Source organism: Acanthaster planci, linkage group LG07, assembly GCF_054643075.1.
Source record: "Acanthaster planci isolate LZ-2023a linkage group LG07, COTS_SCS, whole genome shotgun sequence".
NCBI classification, from domain to species: Eukaryota; Metazoa; Echinodermata; class Asteroidea; order Valvatida; family Acanthasteridae; genus Acanthaster; species Acanthaster planci.
Window position 1 is genome coordinate 8,201,968 of NC_141783.1, and position 14,904 is coordinate 8,216,871.

The window sequence follows — 14,904 nt, forward strand, 5'->3', positions numbered from 1 at the left end:
ACTGTTTCAAAATGACTGGATTTATTTTCCTCATTAGATGTACAGCTTTTTTGTAACCGTGTACCTTTCTTGGCCAGTTTTTGCTTCATTCGTGCAAACGTGCACAGTATGACATCACCACAAAAAGTGTAGTCATGCATAAACAGGATTGGTGGCATTTAAACAGTAAAATTTTGAGATACAGGCCTACATGATCCAAAGGGAAGAATGAACTGCTATTCAGTTAATTCCTGATGCAAATATAATTATACAGTCACTAACTAGCGCACTGTTCAAATTTATGAATTTCCTCTGTCCCTGTTCCGTAACTCGAACCATAAACAACCGTGAATGGCCAACCAATGTCGTGTTTTCCGGTAAATTGTTTCAGTTAGGGTATCTTCTATTTACATCCCAAGACTTTCTTGCAAAAATGAAAAATTTCGTTAAACACAACCGAACGCTCCCATTCATAACTCGACATCAATAGTATTATCATAACGGTTGATACTTGATGCAACTATTACCCTGTCATATTTGTTTCCTTTACTCAAGGCAGATGTCTTACGTTTGGAAGAGATTTGGCCATTGGCTGGGACAATGAGCCAGTTACAGCAAGGTCATTCGGGAGCAAAGCACGCGCGCGTCCGAATGACCTTGGACTCGCCTCAGTTTGGGCATGCACTGTTGGAATACCGAACTGGCACAATAGAAACGGCTGTTCAGGGAACAAAAACAGTAACAAGGCGTGTTTTCTGTGGGTTTGTTCATGAAACAATATCACACAAGCATAAAGGTACAAATGCATGTCACAGAAATTATTGTATATAATTGATTGTATCACACAAAGGTAAGAAGTATGGAAGTGAGAGCGGTTTGTAATGATAGTGACTACTTAATATTACATCACCGTGTAAACACGTTTATTTTCCTTTTGAATAACAGGCAATTTAATGTTAGACCTGATTACTGACAAGTTTGACAGTAAGTTTGATTTTTAGAAGCAATGTGTATTTAAAAATATCAAATTTAAGAACTTGCTTACTGCGTGTAACACGCTGACAAACGGACGTTTATACAAATATAATACACGTGAGTGCACGGGACATCAATACATTGGTACATGGGCAAAAACTGGGGTATTTTGCGCATTGGTGATTTGGATTTTACAAGGATTTGCCATCTACAGTCACCATCGTGTGTTCGTAACCATTTAGATTTCCTTGCACCTCAAGTTAACGTTAGGATATCAGTGAATTAACGTGCGCGTCTGATGTCTCTAAAACAGCCAACGGAATGAGGTCTCATCATCGACGACGTGATCTCAAAGTGATAACTGGCATTGTGCACTTCAAGAAGCCGCACGTGGGCTTCGAAACAACTGGAGCCGTCTTGAAGTGTTGCATCTCTCTACCCGTTCCTGCAACAAGTCAACAGGTGCTCACCTCTGACGTCTCCCGTATACTTGGCATGAACCCGTCCTCTTTTTTCACCACGTCCACCCTGTGCTTAAAATGAGCAGTTAAGATGTCTATCAGGGCGCCGCCCTGAAACTCTCGGCCTGAGGTGGTGAAATCGTCCTGTCCCACCTGATTCGATACGGCCACCGTGGGCACTGTCAGCGAAGTCGTGATGGTGTATTCAAGGCTTTTGCGGCGATCAGCCGCTCTCAAGTCGCCCTTGTGCTCCGTGATGTCGTCCGACAAGACGATGGCCGTCTGGACGGTGATGAGTTCGGACAACAAGCGCTTAGCATCGTACGGTTCTTGCTCGATAGACGACCGGTGGTCTCTCGTCGGATAACAGCTCGAGCCACTTCCCATTACTGTTTCTTTAGCAAACCGCTCCAAGGCGGCCCGTATCAACTGATCAAGAAAACTGAAGCGAAATCCTGTCAATAATGCTGGCTGGTACGGCAGACCATGGAGGAATAAGGAAGACTTGGTGAGTTGTCTGAAGAAAAAAGGACAGTACCGTGTATACAACTTTGGTAGCGTAATCCGGTTTCCACAAATCGGATATCTACAAAAATAAAATACCACTGGACATAAAATGTTGGAAATAACGTAACTATTAATTAAGTACGACTTGCATAGGACTTAACTACCACAGGTGTGCAGAGACGGTAAAACACCCAGTTTCACACAGTGAAAGTGCTGTGAGAATTGAAAACTATTTTCACTTGTGATTCTCCTGTGACAGCACGCACAAAATTCCTTCGGGCATAAAACTAACTTACCTCAAACTGCGGTTTACGACGACGACCTCTGAATTAGGAAAGGAGTACCCTGATTCCTACAACCAAGCAGAGGATTCATCGGGCTCCGAAGCTATCAGAGTTTTACCGTTTGCGGGCGAGGAAAGACTATAGAGTTTTGCGTCAGCAGTGGACAGAGAAATGCTCAGATTGTTTTGCTTTCCGTATTTATAGCAAAACCAATAATCCATGCGCGCTCTCCGATGTTGTGTGCATATGCGAGCCTGCTGATTACGACTAACGACGTGGGATGCGCAACGGAGTCCATTACGGGAATTGAGGAGTCTTCAACTGAGCAGCACGCAAATACACTTCCCTGACGGTAGAATGGAAGTTTCCAAAACAGCAATCTATAGCATACACCGGCGAAGTCACGCCGGGGCGCACGTGAAGGCCGTGATCCGGAAACTTTTTTGTTACCAAAAGTAATTATTATTTTCACGAAGTTCCGGCTGTTTGTCGCAGACTGAGGGTGAAGTTTGGAAAGTTTGTTAAGTGGAAGACTGCCGCATCAGGTGCTTGGGGGTCATTACCCAAATTCCGTAAAACAGACGTACTGTTTGTACAGACGCGCAAAACTGAACCTAGCAATGTTTTTTGCTTTATGTTTTTGTCCCCCGTTTCAAAATTCAGAACGCTATCGATCGCTCAGTTTGTTTGAGCGCTGTCCTACACCATGCCTCACAGTGTGTCACATACTTTATTACAGCGTCCCAATACCAATGTGACTGAAAAAAAAATGCAATTTTGGCCCATTCCAAAAATCTACAATCACCAGTGCAGTGCCATTATTTTTCTGAGCTGTCAACGTGAGAATGTCCGGGAAATGAATGCCTAAGTATGGGCCGAGTCTGGAAAACATACATCGTGCACCCACACATCGGATGAGAAGAGCCATGTTGATGGGGGAGTGTTCATTTTGTTGGTGACGACGCGACCGTATAATGCGTTCGTTTCACAGTCGTTTGCCAATGGAGCGAAGTGTAATTCCGCGAAAATGAGCCTCCATTGCTAGGGAAATTGCGCCCTCTCTTGGTCCCCCTTCGGGGCAGATAAAGTCAGTGTAATGCCGAGGACTAGTCAACTCCTGAATCTGTTAGCATCTTTACCCTTCACAACTTCACCGGGACTAAGTTAATGGTTTTTCATGCGCCACTTGAGTGCCAACTTTTCTATTGAACCTTGGGAAGAGTTGAAGATGGCAACAATTTGGTCTGGATAAATTCACTGAGCCGAGTTTGACGCCCGTAGGCCCAGATTGATTTAGCAAATTGCACTTTTGTCTGCAGAATATCGGACGTCCCCACCTTCAAGCCACATTCTTCCGGGAAACTTCAAGTAATAATTGCAAGGGCAACCTGTTTTAATGGTCGTCTCAGTTATAACTTTTGCGGCAGAAACTCCGGCCAACGGCACGGACAGCTCATTGTTTTTGGCGAAACCATCTTACGAAAAACAATGTAGGGCCTGTCAGCTGCTGCGTAAAAAGTGGGCGAAAGGGATGATAAGAGAAGAGTGGTATAGCAGAGGTCCTTCCATTATTTTCCGAAGGGGTTTACCGCACGCGCAGTAAAGGTCACTATCGCATCTTGATTTGATTCATATCAACTCATCGAAATTCTACTTGACTGTGTTTCAAGAGTCCATCGATCCTCACGTGTCCTGGCATATGGCGGCACAATATCAGAGTTTTCTCGAGAGAATCCAACCTCACCACGAGGACTGCCACGTGCTCTGAGCGAGTCGAAGTCCCGACTTATACATAACCCCCTCCCTCCGGAGGCTGTTTGTGGCGTTGGTAGGCATCAGTCTGCAGCTGCTCGGTCCTCCGTCAGACCATAAGAGTAAGTCGGTATGAAACAGGTTATTCTTAGTTTCGTGAAAATTTGTACCCCCGCCTTCATTATTTTCTTTAATTATTTTTGAACAGTTCCTTTACATCAGCCCATGTTGCCCCGCCCACAGTAAATACTACAAAAGCTCACCAAGCATACCACTTTGATAAAAATATTTTGATGTGCTTCCGCTCTCCGACCACAGAGCTAGACCGATGATCTGAATAGAATTAATTGTTATCACGAGAACAATTTTCAGCCCGTGTTCATGCTCCGAGCAAAATTGCACCAACTCCTGCATTTTTACCATTTGTTGATATCTTCATATAATCGTCATATATTTTATCTGATGCCCGGCGTAGTGTGATTTTGTATGCGGAGAGAGCCAATCGCCGCCAGCACGTGTAGGTACACTACACGTACAGCAGCTGCACGTTGCTGGCAGCGTGCTCACTGGCAACAAAAACATAAGTGAAATCACAACAAACACTTTCAACAGAACTTGAAATTCAGAATTAATGTTTAAAAACAATGTGATTTTACCATCAAGGATATAATTTCTCAGGAGCCCTTTGATTTAGTGTCTGCGAATTGGTGAGTTTCAAAAAAGCTATATTTTAAATACTATATAGCTATATTTTAAAAACTAGAAACGGCTATATAGCTAATAATTGTTAACACAATTTGGATTTTAACATCGCGGATCTAATTCACATACCCAAATAAATAAGGAACGAGTGGTCGTTTTCTTTCTGTTTAGCGTGGGAAAAACTGACAGAGTCTGTTGTGAGTGCTGAAATTTCACACTATTTTTTTTCAAGATAAGCCTGTGATTTAGCGTCTGTGATTTGGTGAGTTTCAAAATAGCACAATATTTCCTGGTCCCTTTCAAGTACAAAAACACTCTGTCTTCATTTAAGACCAGGATAATGTTTTCATCAATTGAGTGTCACCAGGGGATTTTTCATTTTCCGGAGGTTCAGAATCGGTCATTTCCAATTTAAATGAATTCCTCTCTGCGCGTGTAAAATCGCGTGCCCCCCCAAAATGGCAGGGGGCTGAATTATACAGGGACGTCTACATGTATTTGCTTGAACGACGTCACATGTGGTATTTTCCCTTTATTTGTTAAAAGGCCTGCGACGAACAAAAACATACCATACTACTATCCCCTGTAATGCATCTCCAAGCCCCTCCCATGCAATGGGCATACACATGGAGTACTTTTGGTATCAGTTTCGGCAAAGGAAACTGATTCAGTGATAAGATGGTTCCAGACCATGTTCTATAATTCCGGCTTACCCCCCCCACCCCTGGAAATAGTCACTTGGCCATGGCAGTTTGTTAATTATTATATAATTATAACAACAATATAAATTATTCTATAATTCTATGCATTCGAAACATTACACATGTACCTTGTATAATTTAAAAATAATGCCACAAAATGCCAATAAGTAGCTGATTTGCAAGTTTAATGTCAAGATGCACGTGCCTTGTCGCGTGGCCAAATATCAACTGCAGTTCAATGTAAAATAACTTGATTTGTCCAAGATTTATTTGCTATAAAATAAATCTGGTAGGAAAAACACTGCTAAATTTTTCAGCAAGTCAAATGTTACCTAAGATGGTGGTAGTTGACATTTATTTTTGTTGCATTTGCTTCAAGTTCCAAAATGATTTTTGTGCTTCCACATTTGCAAAATACAAGAAGATGAAGACCATTTGTGGTTGGAATGAATCTTACCATGTCATCCGGTCTGTGGGAGTTGGTCAATGGGTGTGGTTCATGTGGAAGGCCAGACAGTGCTTATTCCATTTTTACATCAGCTGACGATACATGTTTTGTGAACATAAAAGCCCTACAATGATGTGCAAGATTGGCTCATTAAATTTAACTGATTGTCAGCTTTTCCAAATTGTACAAAAAAAAGTTAGTCTCTGATCAGACTGATGTTCTGGAATTGATGCGGCTACGAGACTTTTTCTTTGTTTTTCCCCTTCAGGGTTGGACTGTACAGACAGTTGCAGACACACGCTGTTGAGTCATGGGACTGGACCAGCTTTGTTATGATTATAAGCTGACAACAAACAACTTCGTATCCATAGTTTGCTATCATAGTTCAACATCGATTTCCCTTAGTAAAAGTGGAGCTGCCTGCAAAAATCTTGAGGCAGTGTGGCAATAGAGGGTGCTGTTACAGGTCTCACAGAGTAACAAAGATCGACGTGCATGCTTGACCAAAGACGATAGACTTTTTTGCGGGGGGCCTCACATCTCTATATTTAAGTTTCTATGACCTCTTTCTTACTATTGTAAAACAGACCCAACATTGTATTTAAAATGTGATAGAGCGTTGTCAATAATACACAAAAGAGATATAAATAAATGGTACACAAATCCCTCAGATGCTGAATATGATTGATGCTCTCTATCAAATCAGAGGGAAATTCCGTGTGGGTAGGGGCCAAACCAATTCTGCATTAAAGGAAAAAAAACTAAATTTCAGATCAGTAAATTGGCATAATGGTGCAGCATATCAGAATGTGCATCTAGCTTACTGGAAACTACTGAGCTACTACTAATTTAGGAGTTCAGAATGGGGCGACAAGACGTGGCATCTGATCTCATTTGAGAAACGAGCACTTTAGATCCTGGAAATTTCTTAAAAAGCATGCAGCTGACTGCATACCCATCATGAGAGAAGGGTCAAGCGGGAAAAGTAAAAGTACACGTAGAAGTTATTTTTTGTTTTGAAGTTGTTGGAAAAACTCTGCCTGATGTACCAGTTTGGTACATCAACATTGCATGAAATACCCCCTTGGCTTAAATTGACAACACTGAGCATGATCGAAGAGTCTATTAGGTTCATGTTCGGAATAATGGAACACAGAACAGGTACATGTACTTTCTCTTGTGTTACTGGTGCTGTAGCTTCAGGATTAGAGTTTGGGTGGGAGAGAAACAAGTGGGGAGTGGCACTGGGATGCAATCAGTCACTTACCACTGTCCAGAACTATATCCAGTGGCTTGTCATATCGATTCAGGAACTCCTTTGGGGAGCAGAGATCAGTGCTCTGCAGTAGAAACCCAATCAGATCTGTGTAGTGTGGGAGAACATTGGAGAAAAGTATTCTTTTACTTGCCACTGCTCATCAAGATTTCATCTAATTTTTAAATATCAACCTGTCCCTTCCAAGCCAATGTTAAAAACTGCCCATCTAATCCCAGCAATATTTCTGAATTCGACTCCCTTTGGTGCTGTTTGAAGTCATAATAGTTTAACATCCGGTAGCTTTGAAGGAAATGTAAAGATTAATTAACCAGTGATAAAAATAGATGAAAAACGTGAGGGTTTGTAAGTCTTGTAAAGCAAAAACTGCCTGTCCAAACTTTTTAAAATCTAACCACTGGATAAGTTGACAGGTAGCCAGACGAGACACTCCGTTACTAATGCAGGCTGGTGAAGCCAATGAGAGGGTGTTTACACACCCGGTACATTTATGTATTCCAATTTTTTGGTCACATCATGTGCGCAGGTTGTGGCTTCAGGAATGCCTATTGTACCAAGACAAACAGACTTCCTTTATATGGCACTGTATCCAGTGAAAGCTTATAATTCTAAACAAGATTATTAATGCTGTCACTTGGAAAAAGATGTAAAGCATTCCTAGTACTTTGATCAAGGTTATAAAAAGGGCAGAATAGCTCATGCGGCTTCACTGCTTTTTATATGGTTTGTATGACTTAGTTTGTCATTGGCACATTTGCTTCCTGATAGGTACATGTAAGCAATCAAGTGTGGTACATCAGATGAATTCAATGCTGATGTAGTCTGATTAAAATATTTGTCAAAAGTAATTCTCCTATCATAAAACAGAAACCATGTTAAAATCCCAAATCAAGTTGGAAGTATTTGCAAGTATGTTTCTTCTGGATACAGGGATTACTCATTTCAACTACTGGGGAGCATTTCGCATTTCTCCCCGTCATTAAGGACGCACTTTTATGAGGCTGGCTAGTAGTAACCAAGCCTTGTAGCTGGGCAGTGCATTCTGAACGCCCACACATCTTTGGATTGGAATACGAGTACATGTACTTGGACAAATAAAATTAATTTGCCAAAGTCTTTGTCCCTTGGGTAATAATTGCATGCACACTCGATTTTGTCCAAACATGCTATACTCCTACTCGCAGTACTTAGTCAACACTGAGATATGTCTAGGCTTGATAATGTCTTGATCCCAACTTGATTACACCTTTTCATTTCATACCAGGCTTAAGGTTGGGGTGCGTCTGCCACTCAGTGTTCTCAACTCAAGAATCGTTCAGTTTCATGTTCCCTTCTCTCTCTCTTTACCTCAACCAAAGCCAGTAGAGAAGTTTCTTGAAGCTTTTGAGAAGCTGTCAGCGTGAATTGCTTATAATTCCAACCATTCATTTTGTTGTTTTGAAATGTGAACAGAATGAGGATAGTACTCTGAAAGATAAAGTCATTTTATGCTGAAACTAAGGAATAGGAAGTTGCATTACGGGCCACTGTGCTACACAGAAATGTGACCACTAGATTTGTATGACAGCATTTTACAGTTTATCACGCATTCACCAATGCCATGAGGGCTAGAACAAACCTTGGGGTATAAGTAGATCTGGAACTTTTTCATGCAGTGAATCCATCACATTTTTAAGTGTTACCTGGACAGAAATTAAAAAATAAGACAAGGTTTAAAAAGTCTGTGCGCAGCTCTCTGCGTTGAATAATTGTTGCAACATGTAATTTGGGAGTAACCCACATTATGCACTGTACATGTACAGTATGTATGTTGTTGTGTGAGATAAATCTGAATATCATATACACCACCGTTGTCGATAGGGTCTAGTTTCCAAGTGATTGGTACTCTCAACTTTGGATTCACTACATGCTGAGTACGTTAAAGCTTTCAACAGAGTTTACAGTACTGAACATGAATGATGGATTGGGACATTCCTGAGCTCTAGATTTCTGGTATAATAAGGCTTGCCTTGACCTTGATTTATATGGTGTAATGAGTGCATTTGACTTGGGAAATTAAATTCAAAGTTTAGCAACAAAAGCCATGGTCCATAAAAGCAACCAGACAGATAGTACATGACTATACAAAACATGGTTTTGATATGAAATTCAAGGGTTAGTAAAGTGAGTTGGGTTGCTAATCTTGTTCACAAATTAATGCACCCACCATTCGAGGACATGATACGGTAACTTGGACTTTGGATGGAATTAGTTTGAGTAAAAAGAACAAGTAGAAGTACACAACTTGCTTCAAGCTGCAGGATTTCACACATGATGCTCAGGTAAAAGAGCACAGATTTATTTAATTCTCTTTAATCAGCAGTCGGCACCCAAATAGGAAATAAATCAGAATAAATGAGCCTAAATACAACAGGATCAGCACCCACAGTTTCCAGTATTTCTATCGGTTATGGGCTGTGGACCCGCAGTACATGTACATAACCTGACAGGGGGTTGGCTTTTTAAGGGTACTGCAAAAGGTTGGCCAGTTTCTGATAAATCAACGTTCTCCATGTAGAACTTTCTGGCTCATTTTTTCTCCAGACAAATCGCATTCCTTCCAGAAAGTGATTCTTTGTACAGGAGTGGACAGAGGGGAGAGTGAGGAGGTGAAAGTAAACACCAATTTATCCCGGCCACATTGCAGTGCACGTGCTGGGGGGTGGTGTTATATTTACATAAAAAACCAAGAGGGATTGTGACCACTTGGTTAAAATGTCAAGATAAAGCCCAAGCTTTTTCTTAGTAAGCACTCTAAAACCTTGTTATATCTTTCCAGGTACATGTAGTATATGACTGTCCTTTGGGGGGAAATTAATGCAAGATGGCTATTTTCATGAGTGGAATTAAAAACAATTTTTTTCTTTTAACTACAGCACACTAATTCAAATATTTATTTCAGACGCGGCACACAACAAGGTTTTACTACATTGTCTAATAGTTTTTATATTTAAACAATTTAGTTAACTGTCCTCTTCCTGGTACCCCATATGAAACCCCAACCAGAGGGCTGCTTAGTATCTCAGCTCTGAGGTTCTAATAACAAGGTGGCTCCATGCAAGTGTACAATGTGGGCAAAGTAGAAGACCATTAACCCCTCTCCCTGACTATCCTTGGCTTCCGTTGTTTGATGTTGTACTAATAAAAACGAAACTTCACAGTGGTTTTATGTGCTGATATGATCATGTTGATCATACACATTGTTCCAAACTTTTGGTTCAAATCAATACATTCAAGTCATATGGTGAATAGGATGAGTGCTCGGGGTGGGGGATTAAAAGTGTTTCAATGTTAGCATAGATCTTGCTATTGTTGTTCTTGAACAGTTGACTTGTTCATTAGAGACATAATACGAAAAACTGAGCTAAGATTATTTGCTGCAATTTTGAGACAATGCACAAGGCTAAGACAGTGTAAGCAGTTCAAGCTTATGCAGTTTATAGCTCAGAATGAAAATGTTTACCTACTGAGAGAAATCACGGGTTTTTTAGCTGCTCAATACTTTGCAGACATGTGCATACGCATACAGGCACAGGGTTTGCAAATACATGTATACGTTTCAGCATGAATTATGTATTGTAATATTGAACATGCCCCAAAAGTCTCCATTTGTTTTTATTGATGGAATGGTTTTCATTAAAGTTCTGCTTGTAAGAATCTTTAAACAGAACATTGTGATAGCCAAACTGATGCTGAAAAGTTTGTGGATTGATCTTCACCAAATCCCGGTCAGTAATTTCAAATGATCGAAGCTTAGTCCAAGGGATGAACGGATAAAGGATGAAAGAGCTGGGCAAACCTCTTCCTAATCCCAAACACGTGCAGCCCACTCGCCTTTTTTCAATCTACAAAGCAAATTGACATTTCGCTAAGTCCTTTGCAGGAGGCAAATGGACTGTGCTACGTGTGCTTCCTGGCAATGCTGCCCCCTGAGGCATCCTCTAGTCTCTTGACTGAATGTTGGAGCAATTTATATTTGCCGAATCAAATGAAATAGGCAGCTTATCATATTCCAATCCTCCTGCACCTGAAACATATGGGATATATCAGTCGGTGCATTTTGCCAACAAGCAAGGCAGGCTGTAACATAGCCAAAGGGGTATAGCCCCCGCATATATATGTATATATTAAAAAGAATGTAGCATGTATGTTTCATGTGTCTGATATGGTCAGGTCTGCTGAATTTAAGCACAAACATTAATGAGAGTTTAACAACTGAAATGGTTAGAAATGATCACAGCTGGACAGTTGATTTAATCATCCTCAAGACAACTGTTAGAGTGGAAATCACTATGTAAGGCAATCTGGAATAAAATGAAGTAGGGCAAGGCAGGGTAGGGGCAGTTGGGGGAAGGATGTGGTCTGGGCAGGACAGTGAAGGGAAAAGGATATGGCAGAGCTGACAGCACAAAAACGAGGAAAGTCCTGGGAAAGAAAACTGGGTCAACTGGACCACATTGCAAAATGGGAGGGGGGATTTCCGGCTAAACCAGGGTAAGGCTAGGAACAATGCAGGGCGGGTTAGGATAAAGCTGAATGTACGAGCTTGACAAGGACAGGGAGGGAAGGCGTGGCTGTAAGTAAGACACTGATGATACAGCCAGACAGGGAAAGGTGGGGTGGGGGATGTACATGTAGCATGACAGTGCTCAGGCGAAGCTGAGGCATGATCAGGCAATGCCAGCCTGGTCAGGGCAGGCATACCGGTACCGGTACTTTGGAGGATTCAGAGCAGATCTTACCTTGGGTTGTTTTGCCAAGTATGCACCAAGCTTCAGCATCAGTGCCAGACATTCTGGGGCCTTAATTTGAACAAGAATAATGGATAAGTGAAAAATTTGAAGATACCTATGCCGACGGAGCTTAGAAAGCTGGCTGTGGTGAATGAGGCTGTTTTTCTTTCTCTCATCCAACATAAATATAACCCTCTCCCATCATGGCTTTGCCCTGGCTTGAAGTCCAGGGGTAATAATTGGATATGAATGCCAACAGATGTGAATGTTTTTGAAATTGATGTCAGAATTGTATAGTTATTATTTGGGGAACTGTAAATATGTGAAATTGGAAGTTGATGCCTAGTTTTCTTATTTTCATTTCACAGTGAAGAGCTACACAGCTCTTACCAGACTCTGAATGGGCTCGCTGGTCTCGTACTCTTCTAGACGGGAGGCTGGAAGGTTCAGCACTCGGAAGCTCCACTGGCTGAATAGCCTGGTGGGCACATTGCTGGAGATGACAAGGATCTTGCTCTGAGAGATGAGGGTCTGGTCACCGGCTTCCTCCACAATCCCCAGGTCCCGGATGAGGGCCATCAGCATCTCACTTGAAGACTGTAAATTTGGAGGGAAAAAAAATCATTTAAGATGTATGTGTTTCTGCCTTTCTGAGTGCTTTTGCTTAACCTGCAGCCACTTTCATGAAACTTTACGCAATGACGCAACTCCACTTACGCCACATTTTATTACGTAAGTTGCACGACAAATTAAGACTGATTTCACAAAACTTATGCACTGTGTAAGTCTATGACTTACGCAACATATTATGGTGTAACTTACCCAGTCATTTTAGGTGGCATAAGTTGCGCCAAACAAAGCAAAAATTAACAATTTGATAGATTATCGTGTTCAGTTAAGCCTCATCATTGCTCAACTTAAAAAGGCTTACATAAGAAATGTACAACTTTGTTGTACAAGGTAATGAAAAACTCATTTGGCTGTGAGAGAACGGCGAGATTTTCTGTCCGGTTCTGGCGAAGAAAAAGACGAAAACTTTTTCAAATTGGTGGGCAATGGTGATTCAATGTCTGTTTGATGACTGTTGTTATATTGGAAAGGAACAGCTGTCACAAGCCCTTTTGTGTCCTTGTCCAAGAATGTAATATTATTGAAACATGGCGCAGCCACTCAACTTCGTGAAATCAAACATAATTATATTGCGCAATTACGGCATAGATTTGTGACACAACGTTTAAAGTTACTCCACTCTTCATGAAATTGGTTGCTGGGGCAGAGCCTCAAAATGGTGTTTCCATTTCCCCATCGATCCCGGCTATTCATGCCTAGTACCATCAAATTCAAAATGCATTGTCATTTTCTGCGAGAAGATGCAGATAAACTGTCTACACTGCCATTGGAATATCAGGGGCCCATCTAGAATATAACAAATTCCAAGCTAAAGAGCCTCAGTTCTTGAAAGAAGTAGGCAGAGTTTATTTTAATTTCAGGATTTTTATACATCAACTGGTTGACTGGCATGAGAAAGTAAGTGTTCTGATGTGGGAAATGTTTACATGTGCATGAGGAAACAAGTTCCAGAGCAACTCATTCCATCTGTGAAAATCTTCCACTTTGAAAGCACTGTAATCCACAATGGGGCAGATTAAGAGAAAAAAGACTGTTTGTTTTGAGATGCCATATACATGTATGTACACGTACATGTACATGTACTGTTTTACAAAATTTTCCCACCTCAACAAGATGCACGTAGTGATTAGGATAGACCAGCAGCATTCCTGTGGCTCCTTCACCCTGGAAATGTGACTGCCATTGCTTAAACTTCTTCTCATAATGAGCTGTTAAAAAAAATCAAAAGAGAAGGCAGAAAGCACTTTAGATCACGATTCCAGCCTGTTAATCTCTGAAATCTTGTCTTGAATCTGAGAGTAACCCGGTATTACAACAACTCTTTTTATTTAATTTTGATATTGTGTTACTGCCTTGGCTCATGATATTTGTAATCTTACAAGATTACAAAAAGGTACTTTACACAAAGTACATGTATGCTTTTTAACATAATTTTGTAATTTTACTGCTCATGGCATCAGTTACATGTACCTCCAAGATCTCGTTTGTCATCCAGTCGTTCACTGAGTCTAGCTATGTAGACAAGTCTGTGGAGGAGAGCTTTCTGTAATAAAAAATAAAATAATTTGTGCAAAGAATTGGGATATAAAGATTAAACATGTCTGTTTTTTTATGGCTTTGGATTCCAAAAATAAATGTAATAATATAAAATAAAAAGAAGAATGAAATAAAATAAAATTAAATAACATAAAATTACATGTACATCAAATGGAATGAAATTGAATTGCCAATTCCCTAGTGTTGCAATTGCCAATTCTCTAATGTTAGATAATGGAATTGAACAGTAAATTGACTCATGATTAAGGAACATTTCAAATTAGCAAAAAAAATCCTTTTAAATTTGGTAGTACATGTACATTCACAGAACCGTCATGCTATTAAAAGCATTCTTTTGGTGAATGGACTTAATGGAATACACAGAGTTGTAAAAGTAATTTCGTTCAAGTACATTTCTCTAATTCAAAACCAAAGTAAGCAATTTTTCCCAGCAATTTGTTCTGACCAAATCCACTGTGTGAAAGTTTCAGCAGAGCATGGAAGACCTGCAAAAGATTGTAATTTAAAATGAATGAAACCACAATTAACAATTGCTTCAAACATGCCGAAATAAAGATGTACCAACAAATTGAAAACGGATACTTTGGTGCTGAACTGAATTCATTTTGTTATTGAAATCTAAGGGAGTCAGGTTGGTAGTGTGGTGCTATCATTCCGTTCTACCTCTGTGACCCAGGATCAATTCCCACCCAGGCCAACACATGGATTGATATTCAATTTTCTTCCCATTTTGGGTTTGATTCCTGTATTATTTAGGTTATTCTCCAGCTTTTTCTAAGTAAACAATTTTGTACATGTGTGTTCTCTTTTCTCTGTGCAGGCCATCTCTCACAAATCAATTGATGGAAAGTGCACAGAAG

The 14,904-nt window shown here is 40.6% G+C and overlaps 3 protein-coding genes across 5 annotated transcripts in view; 1 reads left to right on the forward strand and 2 right to left on the reverse strand.

Annotated features, from left to right (window-relative positions):
- LOC147798611 (uncharacterized) lies at positions 1 to 5,606 on the reverse strand. 2 transcript variants are annotated; one of them, XM_087139496.1, is made up of 2 exons: positions 2,219 to 5,606; positions 1 to 1,932 (listed from the first exon to the last, which is right to left on the reverse strand). In XM_087139496.1, the coding sequence occupies exon 2, from the start codon at positions 1,800 to 1,802 to the stop codon at positions 1,410 to 1,412; it is 393 nt and encodes a 130-aa protein (XP_086995622.1). In that variant the 5' UTR covers positions 1,803 to 1,932; positions 2,219 to 5,606; the 3' UTR covers positions 1 to 1,409. The 2 variants fall into 2 exon arrangements, with proteins under 2 accessions (XP_086995622.1, XP_086995620.1); XM_087139494.1 differs by having other exon boundaries at positions 1 to 2,001.
- The window catches only part of ptcd1 (pentatricopeptide repeat domain 1), a 33,077-nt gene extending 18,454 nt beyond the window's left edge, over positions 1 to 14,623 (forward strand). Inside the window, exon 10 of the mRNA XM_022246695.2 lies at positions 12,226 to 14,623. The gene's annotated coding sequence lies outside the window, so the exon portion shown is untranslated. The remainder of the gene's footprint in view (positions 1 to 12,225) is intronic.
- The window catches only part of LOC110985581 (testis-expressed protein 47-like), a 15,109-nt gene continuing 5,734 nt past the window's right edge, over positions 5,530 to 14,904 (reverse strand). For both annotated transcript variants that reach the window (XM_022246705.2, XM_087139492.1), the window contains exons 2-8: positions 13,958 to 14,030; positions 13,592 to 13,695; positions 12,248 to 12,454; positions 11,867 to 11,926; positions 8,704 to 8,767; positions 7,077 to 7,172; positions 5,530 to 6,550 (exon numbers count right to left, since the gene is read on the reverse strand). In XM_022246705.2, coding sequence (XP_022102397.2) covers positions 6,507 to 6,550; positions 7,077 to 7,172; positions 8,704 to 8,767; positions 11,867 to 11,926; positions 12,248 to 12,454; positions 13,592 to 13,695; positions 13,958 to 14,030 — 648 coding nt within the window. In that variant the 3' untranslated portion in view covers positions 5,530 to 6,506. The remainder of the gene's footprint in view (positions 6,551 to 7,076; positions 7,173 to 8,703; positions 8,768 to 11,866; positions 11,927 to 12,247; positions 12,455 to 13,591; positions 13,696 to 13,957; positions 14,031 to 14,904) is intronic.